Below are 23,531 nucleotides of genomic sequence, written 5' to 3'. Positions count from 1 at the left end.
AATAGAAATTTTGTATCGTTATCAAACAGATTTTTTTGCTCAAAAACTCATCTAGAAATAGAAATAGAAAAATCTATTTCTGTTCCAGAAACTATTTCGGGAACAGAATAGTTGTTATGCGCATCCTTAGTGTCTAGACTGGCTTTTTAATCTTTTTAGTTTTTTTTTCTCTTTATTAAATTATGCACTCGCGCAATTTGTCCATTTTTTACCCTTGCCGTAGGACACCTAAACTCCCATTTAATTTATGATCTTTTGAAATTTAAACAATTTTCTTTTAAATTTTGACGTGAAAATAAAATGTATAATATACATTGCCTTAAAAAAATCTAAGTCGGTGCCCACCTCGATGTTTTGCATATGGTTGTTTGCATAATATTGGCGCCATATCGTTTTGCATCTTATAAGTCAACAAATACTGTTTGACTCCCCTTTTGAAACTGATAATTTAATTCGTAGAAGATGGTGAGAAAAAAATCCGTATGGCTTTGGTTGACTTCAACAACAGTACTTCATGTTTTTTTCCGCCGAACGTTCAGTCGATCCTCGACAGTGTTCAATGAAAGCTAGCACATTAACTCCAAGCACCCAAAACTCCTTTTGAACTTTTTATTTGGTTTAGTACCTCGAGCTCGAGCACAAATAAATCTAGTGCCGACGCAATTTTGGAGTTTTCACATGGAGCAGATGTTCAAAGGAACATACTGATATTTTTGCCCTAGGCTCCAGCAAGGCTCGACTAGCTGCTTGAATGGCGCAGCAGTGCAATTCCCCATCAGAGCGGTTTTGCCCAACTGCACTTGGTTAGGCTCTAAAGAGACACGTCTAGTGAGTTGTTTTTTTTTTTTTTTATTTCTTTGCAATTTATTGGGACAGTGCTACTTCTACCCCTATATGACTAAATCCACTCCGTTTTCATTAAAAAGACAAAATTGCACTCTGTTTTCAATTGCAATTCAAATTGGTGGTCCCAAATTAATTTACTTTCCTTTTTTTTTTTAGTTTTTCTATATATATGTAAGATCTACTTACTATAATTAAGAATTTCATATATATTTAGTTTTTGTTTATTGTAGATTTTTCATGTATATCAAAGACACTATTTTTTTTATTGGTATATATTACTTTCATAAACATTTATTTAGTTGAAAAGATAAATTTCCAAGAAATCTAGTTCTTTTCTACATTGTCAATCTAATTTATGGATAAATTATTAAGTAGATGAAATTTATAGATAAGGTAAGAATTTCTTTTGAAAATGCCACTAAAGTAAAATGCGAAAAGATAAAAAAAAATAAAAATCTAGAATATAATGCGAAAAACGAAAAAGAATATAATGCCAGTTTGAAGGCCCACCTCCCGTACTCGCTCCGCGAAGGTGGTAGATTGATGGACACCGTCCACACCTTCGTCCCTCCCTCGATCCATTTGCCTTCACGCTGCTCTCGCACTTGCGCGACCACTGCTGGAGTAAGGGATTGAATGGATCGACCTGAATGCGTGGCCTTTGTGACGAAAAAATGCTGAAATGGCGGGATCAGAGGAAGCCGACGATGCTTTATTCTACTTGGAGAGGATGGTTCGGATGAACCCTTTGCCTTCACCTCCATGTTTCCACCCAACTCTTAGGGGCTGTGGCCAAGACGGAGCATTACGGATTCGAAGGGAACGGCTCCCGTCGTTTTTACTCGCAGCATTTTGATGAGTTGCCTCCGCCAATTTAAATGGACGAACTTGCACTAGAACCCACAAGTGTGAGCTTTAACACTTTGATCAATGGGCTTGTTGGGGATGGTAAAATTGCCGGAGCCATGAGCTTGGCGGATGAAATGTTGGTCAGATGAATCAAGGTAGATATGACCACGTGTGGAGCCATAGTGACAGATTGTGCATAACCAGCAAGGCTAGGAAAACCATTCGATTGCCGAAGAATTTAGAAGACAGAGGCTGGGAGCTAGATGTGATCATGTACACCACGATCATAGGAGGCACCGGGACAGAGGCTTTGAAGTTCCATAGTACTATGACTGATGCCCAAATGTCATCCCTTGCTCAACTCGCATAGGTTAATGAAAAGAAGCACAGGTTTTGTTGGACAAGATAATTAGCAATGGAATCTGACCACACGTTTTCACTTGTAACTCCTTAATCCAAGGCCTATGCTGTGGTGGCCAATGGGAAGAGGCTTCAGTTGCGTTAACTGAGATGCTGCAAAGAGGAGCAATGGCAGATGTTCGAACCATTAGGATCATTGTGGATGCGCTTTGCAGAGTGGGGTGGGCAGGACTACCGAGGCAAAGTGCATCTTTGATCTGATGATCTGAGGAGGATTTACACCCGACCTAGTTGCTTATAATTCATTGCTTGGCGGTTACTGTTATTAAAATCAAATGGATGATGCACCACCACATTTCATTCGATGATTGCACAAAGCCGCTCGCTTTCACTCACAACCAATCTAAGATTGATTCATGAATGTTACAGAATGGATCAGTCCTTGATGCTGCCGCCTATAAGTATGTCAGGCGGTTGGTGTGGTAGTTGAGCCAATGGCATCCTCGCGGTGACGGTGTGCATTTGAGGTGGTGAGGACGCGGTGAATAGGTGGGCGGGTGGTGGTGGTGCGTTTGTGGTAGCAGCTTAACTTAGTTCACGGCAACGATTAATCTTCAAACAATAAAAATGAAATTCCGCATTAAAGTTAAACCAATAGTTAAAGAAAGAAAAATAATGAAATGTAACTTCAAGGAACGAGAGTTCACTCATTAATTTCTTATTAATTAAACCAAACAAGACCCAATAATCTCCATACACTATTTTCACTAATCTCTACGTATATGGAAATGCTCAATGTAGTAGAAACTATACACGTGTTATTGACTTTTTAAGAAAGTGACCAATAGAAAACACGTCTAAATTGCTATTGCGTCTGACGTGGATAGGAACAAAAACGTATTGATTAGTATTTTCATTCAAGGCCCATTCTATTCCACACTCGAGGGTGGATGGTTGGATTCATAACTTCACCCTACTGCATAGCACTTCTTCCATCTGCCCATGCAGAATCTCTAGTACAAGGATGTACCCAAAAAAATTGGAAGATGCATGCACTCTTTGACAAAAAAAAATTAATAAGTTGAGCAAAACAATTGTCAATATACATCTTCCATATGTGAGTAAGTTTCGGCAGGTAAATCTATAAAAAAAATTCAACTATTATTCTACCGCATCAATCCGTGAGATTTTCTCTGAGTTCCTACACTGCTGGTCTATAGTCTAGATGCATTTTCCATCAGAAAATCTGCTAATTTATTATGAGATCTATCGGCAATTAGATAGCTTGGTCTATTATGCACCTATCGTCGTATACTTTCCACTTAATGATGGGAAGGGTTGTTTTTGCATCAATTGAGTTTTGTTTTATGATCTAAATAAGACTTACATGGCACAGCTAGTCTTTACCTACACTCCCCGATCCGGCAAAACCTAGAAAAAAAAAGATTGATGTACTAGGAAAACATTCATGCGTAATCATTAAGCTACCAGGTATTACAAATTCTATGTGGTCTCATTTATAGAAATACCTAATAACAAAGTATTGCTAAAGCATCACTTCCCATGATGACGCATAAGACTTAAGATAACTAGAGAAGTCTTATTCATATTGCAAAACTTGGATTTACTGTATTCTCCACCACCAATGCTCCCTCTAAGCATATATTTACATTTCGTTGGACAATTGGTTTTGGTCTCTTCACCTCAAAGGCTTGCCTTTTATTGTCATTAATTACATTTGAGTACTCATGTTTTTTCCATGAATTGCTCCATTATGTTATAGAGCAAATGAATAAAAGAATCTTTTACAATACTTATTCCCTTTTTGATAATTATTCGTTTCCTCTGTTAGTCATTTATTTCGGCGTGACGTTGGGGTTCATGTCTAGTTAAATTGTAAATTATTGTCTTTCTGTGTTCTCATAGAGTGGAATTGCTAATTAGGCGCGTGGTTTACTCCAATTGAATGACACAATGATAAAATAAGCATAAAATAAGTTATTGATCAAACCTCAACGTCTGTTTTGCATTATATGCACAATTGGTATCCTCAAGATGAGAACCGAATTGTAAACTATACTCCTTGTGAAAATGGGGACAATTTGAAGTTTGGAAAAAGAATCTTTTCATTTTCGTTCATTCGAATGTCCTAATTAATTATTCTTTTTCCCAACACTACTCATCCGATTGGTTTTGTGATTCACGACGAACTTGCACACGTGGATTAAGCACGTGTTATGGAATTGATCTTCGCATAACCACATTATCAAAGAGATAATGGATTTCGCTGTCCAAACTTACAGCTTACAATTTTTCTTAATCCATTAACTTTTTTTTTCTTTTTTTAAATTTAGCAATCAGTTGGTGTCCGAGCCATCTCTCACTCACCTCTACTGACTTCAACTAGGTGAATTAACACGATCTTTACATGTTTAGAGTTTATTCACTAAATAAGCAATCCTATGCCATCGGGGAAAAGAGGACCGGAATAGTGGTCTTCTGCGAAGTTACGTGCTTCAAATGTAAACCATCAAAATTTCCCTGTGACGTCATTTTGCGACTTATGAGCTGGGATGACTGCCTCATTCGATGCATAAGAAAGCATCGAATAGAACAAAAACAAAATTTTAAATTGGTACGATGTTGTATGTTCTGTGCACACAATGACAATAGTAGAAACATTCGATATTAAGTTCTCATTTTTTCAGCCGATAGTAGTAAGACTAGAAACGTTTATTTCGACAAGCAATACTTCAACCTCACTGGTGTTTGCCATCGTTATGTGAGATATCTATCCATTCAGATTTGGTTTCAGATGTGTATTTCATAGTTGTTTTCACAACAGTATAAGAGCATGATTTTGCATAATGATCTCTCTTCAATTGCCGAGTATGGGAATGAATCGATCAGAGTATTTCTTAAAATGTTCAGTTTGGCAAACAATTAGTTTTCAATGATTGAACCGAAAACTATGTTGTTATCAGACATCTAAAGTTTCAGTGATTAAACTGCCTAACAATCATCCTCTCCATACACCATCACGTCAATTTGTGGATTGTCGGAACTCGGAAGGAGAAAATTTGGCAAAACTGATGAGAATGAATCAATCCATCTGCACTTCAGCTCTTCACCGTCTTGTTCGAGAAACTGGTGATCTCGCTAAACCTCTCACTTCTCATCCCATCTTTGCATCGAACCATTTTCTTTCACATCGCTCCCACGGTTGCCCATCCACTGCTGGAGTGAGTGATTCAATGGATCAATCTGAACTTGTGACCTTTGGGGTGAACAAATGCAGAAATGGCGGATTGGTGGAAGCTGACAATGCTTTATTCTTCTTGGAGAGGACGATTCGAGTGAACCCTCTGACTTTACCTCCCTGTTTCGCCCAACTCTTTGGGTTGGGGCCAAGATGAAGCATTACCCCGTCGCCATTGACATGATCAAGCGGATGGGTTCGAAAGGAACGACTCCCAACAGTTCTACTTGCAATATTTTGATGAATTAGCTCTGCCAATTGAAAAGATCCGATCTTGGGTCCTCAGTTTTGTGTAAAATGGTCAAACTTGGACTTGAACCCACAACTGCGAGCTTTTAACATTCTGTTCAATGGTCTCGTCGGAGAGGGTAGAATCGCCAAAGCCATGAGCTTGGCGGATGAAATGTTGGCCAGACAATCGAGGTAGATATAACGATGTGCCAAGCCATGATGAGGGATTGTGCAGAACCGGCAATACTGGAAAAGCCGTTCGATTGCTGAAGAATTTGGAAGACACAGGCTGAGAGCTACTGTGACCATGTACACCACGATCGTCGGCGGTTATTGCGGGGAGTATCAACAATTTATCGTTATAAACCCCTGCAAAGAATTAAAAAAAGAACATTTCCTTGGGAATTGGAAGACCAGACTTTGTAATGCTGCTGCTGATACGAGAGCAAGGAAATTGAACTTGTGCAAGCTTATTCTACTCAATAAATGAAGGGGACTTGGAAATTAGCACTTTGGCCTTATATCAAATATTTCATGAATCAGTCATCATACCAGTATACCACAGAGGAGGTGGCATCGGAGTCCACATGAGAAGGTCCCGGTAGCAGTGGTTGCTGCAATTTTGTTGTCAACTCAGTTGAGGCAATCTTCTTCTTCTCCTTCCCCTTCTCCTTCTCCTTCTCCTTCTTCATTCCTTGGTGAGATTTTGTTCCCTTCTCTTGGTTGTGTCCTTCAAGACAAGTCGTTAAGAAGTTTTGGAAGACCCGAAGGTGTGTCTCTTATAGTTTGAACCGCATCATCAAATGTAAACCCTGTATTTGGGTCTCACAATCATTGGCTTTTCCAATCAGCTGTTGTCACATGAGATTTTGAAAATAATTATAATTCTACTAGCTACATATGTACTTCGTGAAAGATTCAGAAAAAAGAATGAATGATAAATTCAGGTTGTTTATGATATTTCATCAAAAGTTACAAACACTAACAAATTCAACCTTAGAAGACTTATAACTAGTCTCCACCCAGGCACTTGCTAAAGATGGTCAGAAAATGAGGGCGATGCATGTGTTACACGAGATGGTTGAGAGTAAAAATGTGTCACACTTTCCAATCATCTCGAAGAGAGATAAAGGTGCGGCTGCATGGATCCTCAATTCTGTCTATTTTTAGATGTATTTGGAATGAAGAACCTAAAATTAGCTGAAAGTAGTAAGCATAGACTTGAGAGTCCATCAATATAAACAAGGTTATTTTGACCTGGTCCAGATTCTGGCGATTGACGAGTGACCTCGTCAATGAATCTCATCTATCAACACCAAAATCTGGGGACATTCGTTTTGCCACACATTCCAGGGGTCTCTGATTAATTCGTTGTTGGATCACAATCAACAGAATTCATTATCAGCCAAAGAAATAGAAGACAACGGACTTAAGAGAAGAGAAGTCAGCAATTAGCACCATCATCCTTGTTTGTGTTTATGAACAGAACAAATGCTGAAAAGGCAAAGTGCCCAAACTACAGAATAGAAAGGCGTACTTGTTACTTGTGGCATCCTGGAATTTCATAAAAGTCCCTAAATATGTCATGAGCTATGGATAGGCGATAGAAGTACCGCTATTGTATTTTGTAGCCTCCTAGTCCATGAGTTGCGATGAGATGTATGGCCAAGTCTTTAATGGATGAATTTTGGGAAATGAAGTTTTATCTTTGGCCATGTGTGTGTGATAAATTGGAACTTATGGAATTATAATTTCAAGTGTATAGTTATCTTAATTTGTAATTTAGTACTTCAATTTAATAGGAATTTAAGTAGTTTTAAAAGAGTTGATCTTAGGGTAATTAAGCTTGGGTCTTAGGCCCAAGAGGGATGGGCCTAAGATGGGCCAAGCTGGCCAGCCCAATAGAAGCCCACGGAGGGGCTGTCGCCGGCCCAAGTGAGGTCCAAAAGGACAGTGGCCGGCCCATTGCATGGGCCTTGCCAAGTGGCAAGGAGGTCTTCATGCATTGGCCATCAAGGGAGGCATGTGATGATTGCTAATGATGGAGAATTGGGGGAATAAAAGGGAAGGAGAGAGAGAGAGTGGCCGGTTGGTTCCGTCCAAGCCAAAGAGAGAGAGAGAGAGAGAGAGAGAGAGAGAGAGAGAGGGTTGCGAGAGAGAGAAGGGCGCCGAGAGGAGAGGAACCGAGGAGGAAGAGGAGCTGTCGCCGCCCGTTTGCCGCTCGTTCGCCGCCATGTGCTCGTTGCTAGCTCGGTTTAGAGGCAAGTTAGGATACTCTTACTACTCTTGCATGTGTGTCTTGCATGTATGTTTGGAGTAGTGTCGAATTTTGGGTGATTAGGAGGGAGAAACCAAAGCTAGAATGACTTGTTCTTGAGTGATGTTGCTGTTTTCGCATGAACCGCCTGAGCCAGAATCTTGTGAGAGCTTGCATGCATGTTTTGAGTTCGATTTTGACTTTGATTCCTTCATGAAAGTTGTAGCCAACATCTTAAATTACAACATAGAAAATTTGGTGCAAAATGGTGGAGATTTAAGGGGTCACACTCTCATCCTACGGAGACACTAGATCTGGAACTGTTTTGCTGACCTTGTGGTAGATTTGTGGTTGCATGTTGATTTTTATCAAGAATCTCTCTTCGACTTCTTCATGAAACTTGTAGAGAAAATCTTAAAGACTAACATACTCAAATTTTAAGTAAAATGAACAAGTGTAGCCTAGTGAATCGACTTACTCTTGAAGACGGTAAACCTGGAGACGCGGTACTGGACACCCGAGACTTCATGGACCCATATGGTGATTGTTCTTTGGAAATTTGACTTAGATCCCTTCATGCAAGTTGTAGGGGACCTCTTGAAGTAAAACATATCCAAATTTCAGAGAAAAAGTAGAAGAATAAGTGGGTAAAAACTCGGTATTTCGGAGATGATTACACTAGACGTTTCGGTATCAGAACCAGAAGCTTCGGACGACTATAGGAAATTATCTAAAACGAATCTGGCCTAGAAGTCTTCATGAAAAGTCTACTTTAGTGTCTTAACTATAACCTGGTAAAATTTCATAATTTTTGGAGGTCGTTTGGGTATTTTAATCGAATTATTTCAAAAACTACACATTCTGTTTCTATCCGAAATTTCATGCTGTATTTGTGTGAATTATATCTTTTGTGTGGAACTCTATTGGGCATGTGTTTTTCATGAATTCATTATCTTATTGTCTTGTCTATCACATACCTTAATTTCATGATTTTTGATAATCATATGGATATTTAATTTAAATATTTTCAAAAATGATACAAACTGGAATTTAAATAAATTTCAAAAAGGCATGATAAATGGACTATTCTAAATTGTACGAATTCCATAAATTTTATTTTTATGAATGATTGCGTCTTGCTGCATGTATGATGATGACTGATGATGCATGTATAAATCAAAGGATGAAAGTGATTTTATTTGCCATTACATCATGTGCCATGCTAAGTTGAGACCTAAATTGGTAAACATGAACAATGATAAATGATGAAACTGTTTGTGGTAAATGATAATGCCCTGGGAGTATCGGGATGCCTGGGATGGGCGGTGCCGGATGCCCGGAATGTATAGAGATACATGGCTGGATGGCCTCGGGAGTTTCGAGATGCCCAGAATGGTTGGGTGCCGGAAGCCTCGGAGGTCTTTGCTCGAGAGGATGTCTCGTGATGTCAGTTGGGATGCGAGATGCCCAGAATGTGGGGGTGCAGGATGCCCGGTGGCCTTAAATGGCTGAATGCTATAGGTTTTTCTCGCGATGCCAGGATGGGGTGCGAGTGTAAAGCATGGGATGAAATTGATGATCCCGAGAAAGAGTGATGTGGTGATCGAATTGAAAGTTAAAAGTGGAAATTGAATCATACATATCTGATATGATATGATATGATATGATGATCATCTATAGCATGATGATTTGCATATATGATATGATGATGATCACCTATGGCATGATGATATGCATATATGATATGATATGATGATGATCACCTATGGCACGATGACTTGCTTATATGATATGATGATGATCACCTGTGGCATGATGACAAGTATGTAATATGATTGTGATGAGGATGTATGATGGTATATGCATGGCTTCAAGGTAAGTAGACTTGGATGCATGAATGACATGTATTATGTTGCAATTGTATTGTATGATGCATTGAGTGGCTATTGGATCCTTTACCTGCTGAGTGGTTGTGCTCACCCCTTCGAGGACCAATATTTCATATTAGAAAGATACCGCTTCCTACCGTCCCACGAGGCACCTTTTATGGCCTCCCATCGGATGTAGAAGTAGAATGTACAGAGATCAACTGCGTCACCGTCCCTGGATTGACTTTTGTGCGAGTGCGAGTGCTTGTTATGTACAATGTGGGCCTGGCTGGAGGCCCAATCATCCAGGAGTTCCTGTCAGTTCATGTTCGCCGAGACGGAGTGTTCAGGGGGATGTTGCCGCCACCACCACCCGACGCGCCAGGATGGGTGTGATGGTTGCGTGAGAGGTAGAGAGCTGGAGTTTCTTTTTGGGAGTAGCCGCCGCTGTTAGATGGAGGACGTCATGTGATTACTTTAAGGGTCGTAGTATCTTTTTGGGATGTGGCCAAGTGTAGCTAGAAATCTTGGCTTTCTTTTGTTGTATCGACCCGCGAAAAATCCATCACGAAAATATGTAAATAAAAGTGGCATGGCTTTATCTTTTCCCATGGTATTTAGTAGTGTGCAATTGTATCATGGTTGTTAGGAGGGAGAGATGGCGATATTATATTTTGCTTCCGCTAATGAGTCGCGCTGGGACTGTTTTCAAAAAAAAAAAAAAAATTGTCTATGATTTACGACGCTTCTTCTAAGAGATGTAGCTAGTGTTCCATTAGGTGTAACGTCAGGTGCCTGTGGTGACCCTAGGTGGTTCGGGGTATCACATTACTTGGATATTTTGCAATATCCAATTAGCGAAATCAGCAATATGGAATTATTTGCTAGGAGGCTATATTTAACTTTACAAATTTAATGCTGCATACATGACATTTATGCTCGTTGTATCAGAGACCTTTATCACAACATTCAAAAGATATTATGAACTAACAGAAAAAGAGGAGATTATCATCATGCATCCTAGTTCACAGATTTCTGGTGAAATTCCACAGCTCACATAGTATAAGCACACAAGTTGCTCTATTATGGTACAACTGGTAGTACATACCTCCATCTGCAGAGCCTCATTGGGTTTGAAAATGATATCATTAGAACGAGACCGCATCAAACAACTCCGCATCAGGGTAACATGTACAAAAATCAGCATGTACATTTTCGATTAAAAGAGAGGCAGAACCTAACAAGCACACAGCACATTCAATTAAATATAAGTACACAAGTCACTCTTTCACAATTATGGTAGGACTGGCAGTGCATACCTCCATCTGCAGAGCCTAACTGAGTTTGGGAATGATACCATTAGAGCGCATTGCATCAAAGAACTCTGCATCTGGTTAACATATAGAAAAATCAGCACGTATGTCATTTACTTAATAGAGGTAGAACTTAATGAGCATACAAAAAGTAGATTCAACTGAAAAATAATACATTCACAACCATTCAGTTTTGTGCTGATGAAACCATATCAAGTGCTTTGATCTTCACAAGCATAAAAAAACTTCCTTAGGACACTTCAGTTGGCCTGTGAGCCTGTTCAAGGTCGCAAAAATGCTAGCCTTCAGCTGTTGCCGATGACACTTCAACAAAATCCCTCTTCTTCATTTGATCGTTCTCTAGTATGGACTATGAATTGCCTCAGCCAAGTTAGCCAGACCTAGATCAATCATTTGATAAAATGATTCCACAACAACATCAGGATCAAACAAGATGCAAAATAATAAGCAAAATCTTAAGCTCCTCACCTAGCTTGTTTTACAGAGCAGGCAAAAATTGTCCCAATTATGCAAACAGTCATCTATACAACTCTTTGAATTGAAGTCCAAAAGTAAGCCTTGATCATTACATACCAACTCGACCTGTCACAAAAGTAGCACCAATTTATCTCGCTTGATAATCTTTCAACAGCCTAGCAATTGTTTATGGAAAGCCTGCCTACAATCATAGATGAAAAAGGCTAGCCAAGACTATTTTTTACTTTTTTAAATCACGCACCAGAAAAAAATTGAACCTTGATTTTTATTTTAGCTCAGTTTCTCTTCCTTACTGGGAATTCATGCTCGAATGAACAATGGACATGCTTTACCATCATCATGAAAAATCGAGAGCCGTTTGTCCTAAACAAGATATCTACCAATAGTCAAATCTGACACATAAAATTGCTCACAAAAGGAGTTCAAAATGGTGAAGGATTTTTTAAAGTAAAAAACTAGTTTGAGACAAGAGAAAAAAGGGATTTGGCGCGCAGTTTATAAATTGAGTTGCAGAAGATCAACCTCTTGATGGAAAAATTCTCATCTTGGGTTTACCAAGAGGAAAATTGTAAATCACTAATTCTTGTTTACCTATGTCGTTAATTTTCATTTGTTGCCTCACAAGCAGCCAATCTATCTGCAAAAAGTTGCCGATTGAAGATTAGCTAAAAAAACATTGCCGTGATGCAATCAACAACAAATATATTTAGGCAAATCCAGATCAAATAGACACCAAGCGTCGAGCAAATAATTCTTAAAAGATATATCTGTTAGAAAAGTATTACACTTTTCGCTCATGCTAGTTGTTAAAGGACGAAGAATCTTACCATATGACCAACGCCTTCTAACGTATGAAGAACCACAATCGGATCTAAATTTTGATCTTGGTTGAAGCATCATGTTAGCTTCTAGGACCGACTTCCCCACTCTTGCAATTATGTAAGACTGGGAATTGAGTCTCCACACCACGTAGATTATGACACCAATTGATATTCAACTCTTTCAAGTTCAAAAGCATCATAGGTCAGGTAATCTTCCAATGGAACCACGATTAAAGACATTGAACATCTCTAACAACTCCACCTTATCAAGACCTTGTATTTCGATTAGATTGTCGCAATAGCAAGTATTTAATCGCTTCAAGCCCTTGTAATTTTGGATGGATCAGCCTTCTAATAGACTTGCAGCTCTATGTACGTATTGTCTCCAAGAACTCCAATTTATCTTGGCCCTAAATTTCAACTAGATTATCGCAATCCTCAATGTCCAATCCTTTCAAAAGATTCGATTGTGAGAGGTCCATTCTTTCAATGGAATTGTAGTGTTTTATTGACAACTCTTCCAAGTACTTGAATCCGTCAAGCTCAGGCAATATCAACTTAGGACGGGAGTCAACACAAAGTTTCAAGAGTCTTGAGGTAAGCTCCGGGAAGTACTCAAGTTGATCGTATCCATAAAAATGAAGTTCTTTCGAGTGGAATAGGTAAGAAAGCTCTCGCAACCTGGGAATCAGGGAATTGACCTGAAGATATGTTAAGCCAGAAGAAAGCTCTAGCAACGATCGAGCTCCTTACAACCCTCTTGGTCAAGGCATTAGAGAGAAGAAAGATTCCAGATGCTTTCTGGCGGGTCAAATATCAATGTGCCAGTGATATGGAGAATCACGAGCAAAGACAAGTCATCGTTTTCTCTTAGAATTCCCCTATTTAGAATATCACAAGATTCAAGAAATAGCCTTTGGCGGTTTGTTCAACCATCCAATAACAATGGGTAACTTTTCAAGGTCAAAAATCCCGAATGCTTTGCAAATTCGATAAATCCCCAATTGAGGTAGGAATTTGTTTTATTGAACAACACCCGTAAAGGTTAAGGTATTTGAGGGAAAAAAAGATTCCCAACTTGAGCGAGAGATTTCTCTCAATGACTTGCAAGCCTCTAATCCAAGTACTTTGAGAGAAGAAAGATTCCCAATTAAGCTAGGAATTTCTCTCAATGACACACAACCCCCTAGCTCAAGTTCTTTAAGAAAAGAAAGATCCCCATTGAGTTAGGAAATTCTGTCAATAACTCACAACTCTTTAGATTAAGTGTTTCAAGAGAAGAAAGATTCACAATTGAGCTAGGGATTTCTGTCAATAATTTGCAACCCCATAGCTCAAGTTGTTCGAGAGAAGAAAGATTCTCAATTGAGTTAGGAATTTCTCTTAATGACACACAACCCTCAAGCCCAAGTTCTTTGAGAGAAGAAAGATCCCCAATTGAGCTAGGGATTTCTGTCAATGACTTGGAACCCTCTAGCTGAAGTTGTTTGATAGAAGAAAGATCCCCAATTGAGTTAGAGATTTCTATCAATAACTTGCAATTCTTTAGATAAAGTGTTTTAAGAGATAAAAGATTCCCAATTGAGCTAGGGATTTTCAATAACTCAGAACTACTTATATCATGTTACTTGAGAGAAGAAAGATTCCCAATTGAGCTAGGGATTTTTGTCAATGACGTGCAATTACCTAGTTTAAGTTGTTTGAGAGAAGAAAGATTCCCGATTGAGTTAGGGAAAGATTACTGATTGAGTTAGGGAACGATTCCCAATTGAGTTAGGAATCTCTGTCAATGACATGCAACCCTGTAGATCAAGTTGTTTGAGAGAAGAAAGATTCCCAATTGAACTAGGGATCTCTGTCAATGACGTGCAGCCCTTTAAATTAAGTTGTTTGAGAGAAGAAAGATTCCCAATTGAGCTAGGGATCTCTGTCAATGACCTGCAACCTTTTAGATCAAGTTGTTCGAGGGAAGAAAGATTCCCAATTGAGCTAGGGATCTCTGTCAATGACCTGCAAAACTCTAGATCAAGTTGTTCGAGAGAAGAAAGATTCTCAATTGAGATAGGGATTTCTATCAATGACCTGCAACACGCTAGATTAAGTTCTGCGAGAGAAGAAAGATTCCCAATTGAGCTAGGATTTCTATCAATGACCTCGCAACCCTCTAACTGAAGTTGTTTGAGAGAAGAAAGATCCCCAATTGAATTAGGGATTTCTGTCAATAACTTGCAATTCCTTAGATCAAGTGTTTTAAGAGAAGAAAGATTCCCAATTGAGCTAGGGATTTTCAATAACTTAGAACTACTTATATCAAGTTGTTCGAGAGAAGAAAGATTCCCAATTGAGTTAGGGATTTCTGTCAATGACGTGCAATTACCTAGTTTAAGTTGTTTGAGAGAAGAAAGATTCTCAATCGAATGAGGGATTTTCCTCAATGAATAGCAGCTACTGAGGTCAAGGTATTGGAGAGACGAAAGATTCCCAATTGCCAGAGGGATTTCAACCAATGAATGACAATATTCGATAGCCGGTTTCTCTAGCTTCCTTAGAGAATAGACTGACATAGGAATCTTTGTAGTGCCAATAGAAATTAAAAGGAGTTCTTTTAGTTCTTGCAATTCCCCCACTTCCTCTGGTACCTCTTTCAGATTATGACATCTACACAAGTCCAAGGAAATGAGGCTCTTGAGTTTTCCAATAGAAGGGTCGACTTGCTTCAATTTGTAACAATTGGACAAGATGAGAATCTCCAACTTCGTGAAAGCCGAGAGATTAGGAGTACATCTTAACTCCCAGCTATATGAAAGGTTGAGAACTTTTAATTGCTTTGCCACCTGTACAAAAGAGAAAAAGTTGTCAAAAAGGAGTTTAATCGATAAAACAAAACAAAGCAAAGATCATAGAAGATGTCTTCTTTTTCATCTTACCATGATTGAACTCCATCCTCCCCAATCATCCGTAAGCTTGTTTTTTGACAATTCCAGCACCACTAATTTAGATAGATGCAAATTGATTGCTGAAGAAAATATATCATGTTCAATGTATAACCATTGAAGCCATCTTAATTCAGGAAACAATTCATTAAAGTCTCCACTTATGGTCATCCAGCATAATGAAAGGAACCTTGAGCTTGGTAGGTTTTTAAACAGTTCACTTGTGCATGTAGAGGAATAGCCACGGGGCCAATAACCGAACCCATCCATGAAAGGCTGCATATCAAATCAATCAATTGAGTGTCTGAATCAACTTCTAATCTTTTGCTTTTCTAAACCCCATACTTTCACAATTTGTCATCTTTTTACCCCTCGCCAAACATAAATGTTGATAGATAAACACACATATGTGGACATACATGAAACCTTTTAAAACATACGAATGTTAAAAGAGTACCCATGGGTCACTTGTTAAGTAGCTAATTAAGCACCTGATTTTCAATTTGTTAACTATTGTTATTAAGTGTTTAATCATTCTTTAGCAATACACCTTTAGCATTTATTTTAGATTTTGACGGAAATTGGAAGAGAGCTGGCTTTAGACCAACTAAAAATGAACTAATTAACTTCCTTACATGGTGTTATAGTTAGATTAAGGTCTTAACATATGGAACAGTAGGTTTGTCAATGCTGGGCAACATCTTTTGGCAAACTCTGCCACACGAAACTTTCTAGAAAAATCTACTTATGTTACCTAAACAGAAAAGTGAAGATACATATGTCCATTTCCCAAGACTGGCACCATTTCTTTTCACATCTTATAAGTCAAAAGTACCGCTTAAACTTTGTTGCTAAAGGAGATCATTTAATTGGAAGAAGATGGTGACAAAATCCCAGACGGCTTGATTGACATTAACAACAATACTTTATTATTTTTCCCCCGAAAGCTTAGCTGATTAGTGACAGTATCGGATAACGTTTGAGTATCGAAATTTTAAATCTTAAACTTTCTATTGGATTAGCATCTCGAGATTGACCACAAATAAATCAAGCCGCCACTCAATCTACACATTGACATGGCGTAAACGTTCAGAGGAACAGACTGAGATGCCCATAATAGAGATCGCAAGTAGCCAAAGCTACTGGTCGGTGGCTGGGCCTCTAGCAAGACTCAGTCGCTTGAACAGCGTAGAGATGCGATTCTGGATCAAAGTGGGCACCATGTCACGCTCCGTTGGGCGTGCGATTCTGGATCACAGCGGGCACCTGGCCACGCTTAGTTAGGAACTAAGGAGACATGTCTAGTGAGTTATTTTTTTTTCTTTGCAATTTATTCTATGGTCAAGTTCTTTAGGATTTACCAAAAGCAATATAAGGAACAATTGATAGTTTTCTGAAAAATTTGGCTGAAATATTTGAGAGGCAACCCCACGCAGCTCATTTAGTGGTTAAGGAATGTGCTTTTGTGTATCATGTTATGAGTTTTGATTCCTGGCACTATTAAGTGCAAATAATTTCCTGTTTGAACCGTCCAGTCGGACTTAATTAAGCTAGTGTCCCACCTGACAATGAGAGTTAATGGAGTATTTCACCATTATGGAACTTAGGTAGCCGTTAGTCCCCACTTTTGTCGGATAGGTTTTCTAGAGGTATGTTGATGTAAATTATTGACGTTCGTTTTTAGCATGGGCATGCTTCTCAAGAGGTGAATTAGAAATTATAAATTAGTACTCATCTGTTAACATGCACTTCTAAAGCAAAGTGATTTCAAGCCAGCAGTGCCCCCCTCACTCGACTTGTTCAAGAAAATGCATTTGTAACACATAAAAAGCAAAATTCGACCTAGAAATGGTATTATTTTTGTAAATGGACTTTGCTTAATGTCCACAATACTCTATACACATGCTACGCGCATGTTATGTTAACATTATACTTATTTTTATTTGAACTTTGTAACTCTTAAAAATAAGAAGAGAATGGTGATAAAAATTGGGGATGGTACAACATGTTGATGAAGAGAATATTATATAACCGTTAAAGGTGGGGGATGTGTTGGTTAGAGAAGGAGTACTCTACCAAAGTGAGACTTCACTCCTCTGGCATACTTTTTATTAGTAGGAGAATCCTTAAATAATAGTAAAACTGGAACGGACATAAAGTGACACCAATCTCATTTCTATAATTATAGTATCGTGTTATATTAGATATAGACTAGACATGACCCACGCTATGCACACCATTTATATTGGATTGAGCAGGTAACACCAATTGATGTTTCAAATGATGAGCAATTCCCTCTTACCCTCTTAAAAGAGAAGCAAAACACATGTGTGTATATATATACACACATAATTAACTATGTTTAGACAATGGGCAATTGCGATTAATGATGGTGGCTTCCCCTTTTAAGAGCTAAATGATGAAAATAGCCCATGGATTCATTTAAATAATACGATTCATAATGAACTTGATTTTGAGATAATTTAGGTTGAGAGAATAATAGAGAAATCTCTCCCTTGAAAAGAATAGTATAGGACTAGGTGTCATAGGATGTATGTGGCAAGTAACGCAGGAGACAATTGATGCATGTGACATATGATGCATGTGGAAGTTACATGTGAATGGCCTAGAAACAGAATGGTCAACACGAGGCATTGGTATAAAAGGGGTACTCAGAGGTAAGATCAGACACGCACGGCACAACAAAGTTCATCTTTTACTTTCCTTGTAATTTTCCTTTGATCGCACTTCCGTTTCATGCAATTTCATTTATTATCTTTTTAAATTCCTTATAATTCGATTTTTAACGCATTTAACTATTTCTTGTGCACTCCATCCAAAAGAAGTATGTCCATTGTTATTGGGAAAAAAAAAAAAGGAATGTCTTTCAAATGCAGTTTCCCGCCTGAATTTTTACTATAATAAGAGTTTTTTTTTTTTCTGGTTGAATTACTATAATGAAAGATTAAGAACTGTCAACTTATAAATTATAACTGTCTTTCCAAAGAACGTGATTTGTCCATCTATATGTGCTTTTCCAATAGATATAAGGATACTATAGTTATAACTTCATGATAAATTTATTCATGTCAGTTTTGTGCATATGCATGGTATGGGCTCACGACTAGTTGATCCATATTTCACAACACTTGACACCTTTCTTCTTTCACATGAACTTTTGTGACAACGGTATCTGCTCCAAATTGAAAGCATTATCTCGTTTTTTTTTTTTGGAATGCTATTTATAGGTCAAGTGCAAAGATTCAATAGGGCAGGAGATATAAGTAAACATTAAAAAAAATAAAAATTATTGAGTGCATTTTTTTCCATTAGTTTCTTGAAAACATTATGAACAAACTGATCTGCTAAAAGACAAATTTGTTTTGTGAAATATGAACTTCCACGAACACTATCAAACCAAAGATAGAATTCTTTTTTCCCTTTTTTTTGGTTGGGTTTAATTTTATGGTTCGACTCATTTGTCATTATCCGTACTTTATATATTAACTAGTGAAAAACTCATGGTCAATATTATTTCTCTTAAGAATAATTATTGAGTCAACAAAAGAATGTGCTCTTTATAATGGTACGAGCGAACTAATTCAAACTAAATTGAGAAAATAAAGCTTTTTCCGTTCCCAACATCTCTTGGTTAATTGCAAAGGTTAATTCCCCGCCATTGATCAGTCATGAACCTACTAGGCTTCCCCAAATGGACAATATAAAATAATGAAATGACATGAACATTGACAATCTAAGTAAAAACTAAACTTACTTTCAAATTTGACTTCATGCTGAAAATTGTTTAAAGTAAATAAAAAAGCATCGATATAATAATAAGCATGACATTTCCTCTAAATAGTCAAGTTTGTCTAGTGGTTTTTGGCACAGAAGAGCGTTGTCCCAAATATATAAATAATATAAAAACAACTTGGAGAGGAAAGAAGTGTTTATTAGGAAAAGCGAAGGAATGGACAATGGAAATGAAAGAAGCAATTAAAGAAATAATAAGAAGATCCACTGATTGTCAAACACCTAACCTAGTCCATGAGATGAACAAGCTCAACGTGACGTAACCCTAAAAGCATAGTAAGGATTTTCCCAATATAATTCTTAAGGAGATTTTTTACCATCATCATATCTATTAAGAGGAAAGAAGAAGGAAAAGAGATAGATGAAACTAGTAGAGGGACGGGTACTTTCATGATCAAAATGGGGGAAAAAGGTTTATCAAACATTGACTTTTCTTTACTGTTACTGATTTGCTTAATTATTATTTATTATGATTGGCACATATTTTTTTTTTACGATGCATATGCTTCATCTGTATTAATTACTGTAATTTTTCAGATTATTAATATTTTCAACTAGATATAAAGTTCCGTGCTTTTAGTGAACCAGATTTTTAGTGCAGAATCGTAGTTAAAGAATCTTAAATTGATTGTAAATTAAGTTTTTGACAGATGTAATTTATATCAATGAATTTTAATCAAATAAGGTAACTTTTTCAATCCTTGGGACACTTATAATCCCAATTAGCTGTCACAATTCATCTACAATGGACATGAATGGATGTTTAAACATACTTTTTCCTAAAAAGTAGGAGCATTTCCTCATACTAAATAAAGAATAGACTAATTCATATTAAAAATATATATGTATAATTATGAGAGAGATAGAGAGGAGGGCCAGATGTTACCGTTTCCAGTGTTTGTTCTCCGAAGACTTTTTTGCCGATCCATGGTTCGATACATCTTTCAGGTGATTGTCCTTGGCAAAAAATGCTCCTTCCAAGATCTCTCAATTGATCATGCATCCATAACTTGCCATCATTTTCTTTTATTAAGCACCTCAGTACCAATTCTTCTATTCCTTGACTTGGACGAAACCCACAGTCCTCCCACATGTACATTGCAAATTTGATCTTTTTCTTGATAACGAAACAAGCAATATCAAGAAAAATCTGCTTATGTCCATCTTCTAATGCATCATAACTTATCTTCAGTATCTTTTGGACATCTTTATGTGGTCCTTCTTTTAATTGCTTTAACGTATCTTTCCATACATTTAGATTTGTTTTTTTAAACAAGTATGAACCAACGACCTCAAGAGCTAAGGGTAGCCCACCCATGGTGATTATGATTTTATGAGAGATATTCTCAAACTCCGTTGGACAATGATCCATACGAAATGCATGTCTCTTAAATAAAAGCAAAGAATGCACCTTACCCATTTCATTCAATTCATATGGGTAGTCTACCTCAAATTCAGATTGATCAAGAATAGCTTTATTTCTAGTTGTAACAATGATAATACTTCCACTCATAAACCAATTACGCTCTCAAGCATCTAGTTGCTTTTTGTTATCTATATCATCCAGAAGAATGATAACCTTTTTTCCTTTGAATTTAGATCTGATCAAACTAATTCCACGGTCAACATTCCGAATTTGACATTCGATTTGAAGTACTTCCTCAATTAGTTGATTTTGTAGATAAGGAATACCATTGCATTGAGCCGTTTCTCGAATATTAGCAAGGAAGCTATGATGTACAAATTCATCCAACAACTGGTTGTAGATTGATTTGGCCAGAGTTGTTTTTCCGATCCCACCCATGCCATAGATTCCAATCATTCGAGCAGCACTGGCAGGAGTGTCTACCCAATTCCTGATTTTGCTCACATGATCCTCAAATCCAACTAAGTGCTTAGTAACATCAAGCTGAAAGTCTTGTTGCAATTTGCTCAGAACCTTTTTGACCACTTCTTCCACTAATTCTCCTTCATTGCTGTCAAAAAACAAAATTCATTGATAACTACCTGATTATACTTAATCTCATCCAAAGACCAGCATATATCTGAGGATGCATGGGCCCAATTAACATGCAAGCTGTTTTGGATTTACGCATAACAATGGGGGAAGATGGAGTAGCGGTCATTCCAATTTTTTTTTACCCTATCCTTTTATGCCAATAGATGAATCTTGTTGAAATAAAATAAGGTGGTGTACCTGGCTCAAGAAGAGTCTTTCAAACTATAATGTTCATTATAAGGATTGAGGCTGTTGCCAATTCAAAGATAGGTCCATTTTTATTTTTATTGTTTGGTTAAAAAATTCTAGGAGGAGAGGAGGCTATCCCAAGATTGCCTACCAATGAGGGTTACTGGCATTGGAAATCAAGCCTAAACATGGTAAATGGGAATTGTCCAACCCTTCTCAGCCGAGTCAACCCGTTGGCATAATGAGGTCTAATTTATCTGGTAGCGATCAAGACCCACCATTGGAGTCCATTATAGGCATATTATTTGGTAACTGATGCTATTGGCTGAAGGGGCTGTTTCTTTCGTTTTTTGGCTTTGTGTTGGTGACAAATGTAAAATTCTTGGGCACTACGGGATCTTTGGTTTAAGTTGTCGTTCGTTTAGTTTTCACGAGATCTTGGGAAGTACTAGTGTTTGCTCGTCTTCGACCCATTATTGGGACATTTTGGGGATCTTTTCTGAGCTTGCAATGCAAGTAAAACATCTGCATTTCATTGGTTTTGCGTGAAGAGAACTTATCAAAGAAAAAGGAAAAGTTCCCCAACCAAAAAAAAAAAAAAAGGAAGAAAAGTTCTGTGACGTACCCGTTAGCAAATTTCTCAGACTCCCACCCATGTAAGTCACTCACTTCTCTAAGTGCTCGCGGCCCTTCCTGGATATCCTTCTCATCAAAATACTTTTGACTCGAACGGAAGGCATCCCCAAAATTTCCTTTTAGATGCCGCACATCTGATGGTTTAACTTTGTAAAAAATTGGCAACACTATGTGTGACGCACCATTCTTGCAGTCCATCATATGGATGAGCTCACGAAGGCACCATTTGCTAGTAGCATAATTTTCGGAGATGATGGGGATCGAAATCTTAGATCGTGAGATGGCACCAAGAATTTGTGAGCTAAAATCCTCACCAATTGGGATGCTCTTATCGTCCTTGAACACAAAAATAGACACAGTCCCTGTATTGACCAGTCTATTGTAGAGGTGATCGGTGAATTCCTTACGAGTATCTGAGCCTTTAAAGCTCAAGAATACATCGCACGCATCATCACCTTGTCCTGTGAGTTTTGGAGAGATGAACGAAGAAGTGGATGCTCCCTCAGTGCTCTCTTTCTGTGCTCTCTTTCTCTTTCTCTGAATTTTCCCTTTATCCATGGCGATCTGAGAGGGAAATGCTGAAAAAAGTTCGTGCTCCTGAGAGAGAGAGAGAGAGAGAGAGAGAGAGAGAGAGAGAGAGAAAGGGGAGGACACGGAATTCAGTTTGGGTGACCAACGTGGCTTGACTGCAGCAGATTAGGTGATGGCCCCTAAAAAGGGCCCCCAAAGAGCACCTTCATTTACTTGTTCAGAAAGCCAATTCACATTGAAAGAAGTAATTAAACAAAAAAGTGGAATGCCAGTGCTCCTAGCTACCACGCCTAATCGACTTCCTCAAAACACATGGTATAACGACATAACTTTGTCTATGATATTTCAAGACAGATTCTTTTAGTTCACACGTAAAACATTGAAATTATGTAGGAGATACCATGGAACCATCTTCCACCAAATATAAACTCCCACGACATCTTATCCTTATAATAGCCTTTGACCTTACTCTTATTATTTTTAGCCTAATATACAAACAAACCTCATTATCTTCACCACCTCATTTTCCCAACCCTTTCTACTAACCCCATTTCGGTTGGCCAAACTAATGTGGTGTCATGTAATTGTTGCCCAGTGGACATCATTCTCCAGATGCGTGCACTTTCCTAATTTGAGAAAATTTCCATCAATCATGATTTAATTGGCAGGATTCAAGTTTTAGGCATTGCTCATATGTAAAATTAACTAAAACTAAAATATTAATTGAGGAAAAGATTTCATTTGTTTGGCTGTTTAAATTATGAAGGAAGTTGATGAAAATGATTTTAAATTGAGGGGAAATATTTCCTTTTGGGCCGACATTTTATTTCTTTCTAAAAGTGCATAGAAATTAAAGAATATATTGAGTAGGGCTTTTCTAGGAGTATTTCCCTGAAAATGCGGGTCCAAATTTTTTTCAATTAACCTGTACGTTAATTTTAGGGCCTTTAGTGTGATAAAAGAAATATTTTTAAATATCTATGCTTTTAAATATCCTCTTTTGGACCTCATCCTCTAGTCAAGTCAACCTCGTTGGCTTACGAACAACGTGTACATTAATTTTTCAATTAGGCTATAAAGAACTGGAACCTGTGTACAAGTATAGTGCATTCAACTAAAGACATAAGC

At 37.8% G+C, this 23,531-nt stretch overlaps 1 protein-coding gene across 1 annotated transcript; it reads right to left on the bottom strand.

Annotated features, from left to right (window-relative positions):
* Nucleotides 1-20,152: 20,152 nt before the first annotated feature.
* LOC104435126 (disease resistance protein RUN1-like) lies at nucleotides 20,153-22,488 on the bottom strand. The gene is made up of 2 exons (XM_039306050.1): nucleotides 21,862-22,488; nucleotides 20,153-21,024 (listed from the first exon to the last, which is right to left on the bottom strand). The coding sequence occupies exons 1-2, from the start codon at nucleotides 22,428-22,430 to the stop codon at nucleotides 20,577-20,579; spliced, it is 1,017 nt and encodes a 338-aa protein (XP_039161984.1). The 5' UTR covers nucleotides 22,431-22,488; the 3' UTR covers nucleotides 20,153-20,576.
* Between the last annotated feature and the right edge of the window lie 1,043 nt (nucleotides 22,489-23,531).

This window comes from Eucalyptus grandis, chromosome 2 (assembly GCF_016545825.1).
Source record: "Eucalyptus grandis isolate ANBG69807.140 chromosome 2, ASM1654582v1, whole genome shotgun sequence".
Classification (NCBI taxonomy): domain Eukaryota; kingdom Viridiplantae; phylum Streptophyta; class Magnoliopsida; order Myrtales; family Myrtaceae; genus Eucalyptus; species Eucalyptus grandis.
Note: the sequence above shows the minus strand (reverse complement) of the source record. Positions and strands in the feature narration are given on the sequence as shown.

Bases quoted from the DNA above. Each gene is read 5' to 3' on its own strand.
- LOC104435126 (XM_039306050.1), bottom strand. From the start codon at position 22,430: ATGGATAAAGGGAAAATTCAGAGAAAGAGAAAGAGAGCACAGAAAGAG. The intron at 21,025-21,861 runs GTACGTCACAGA...GTTTTTTGACAG, and splicing joins TCTGAGAAATTTGCTAACGG to CAATGAAGGAGAATTAGTGG.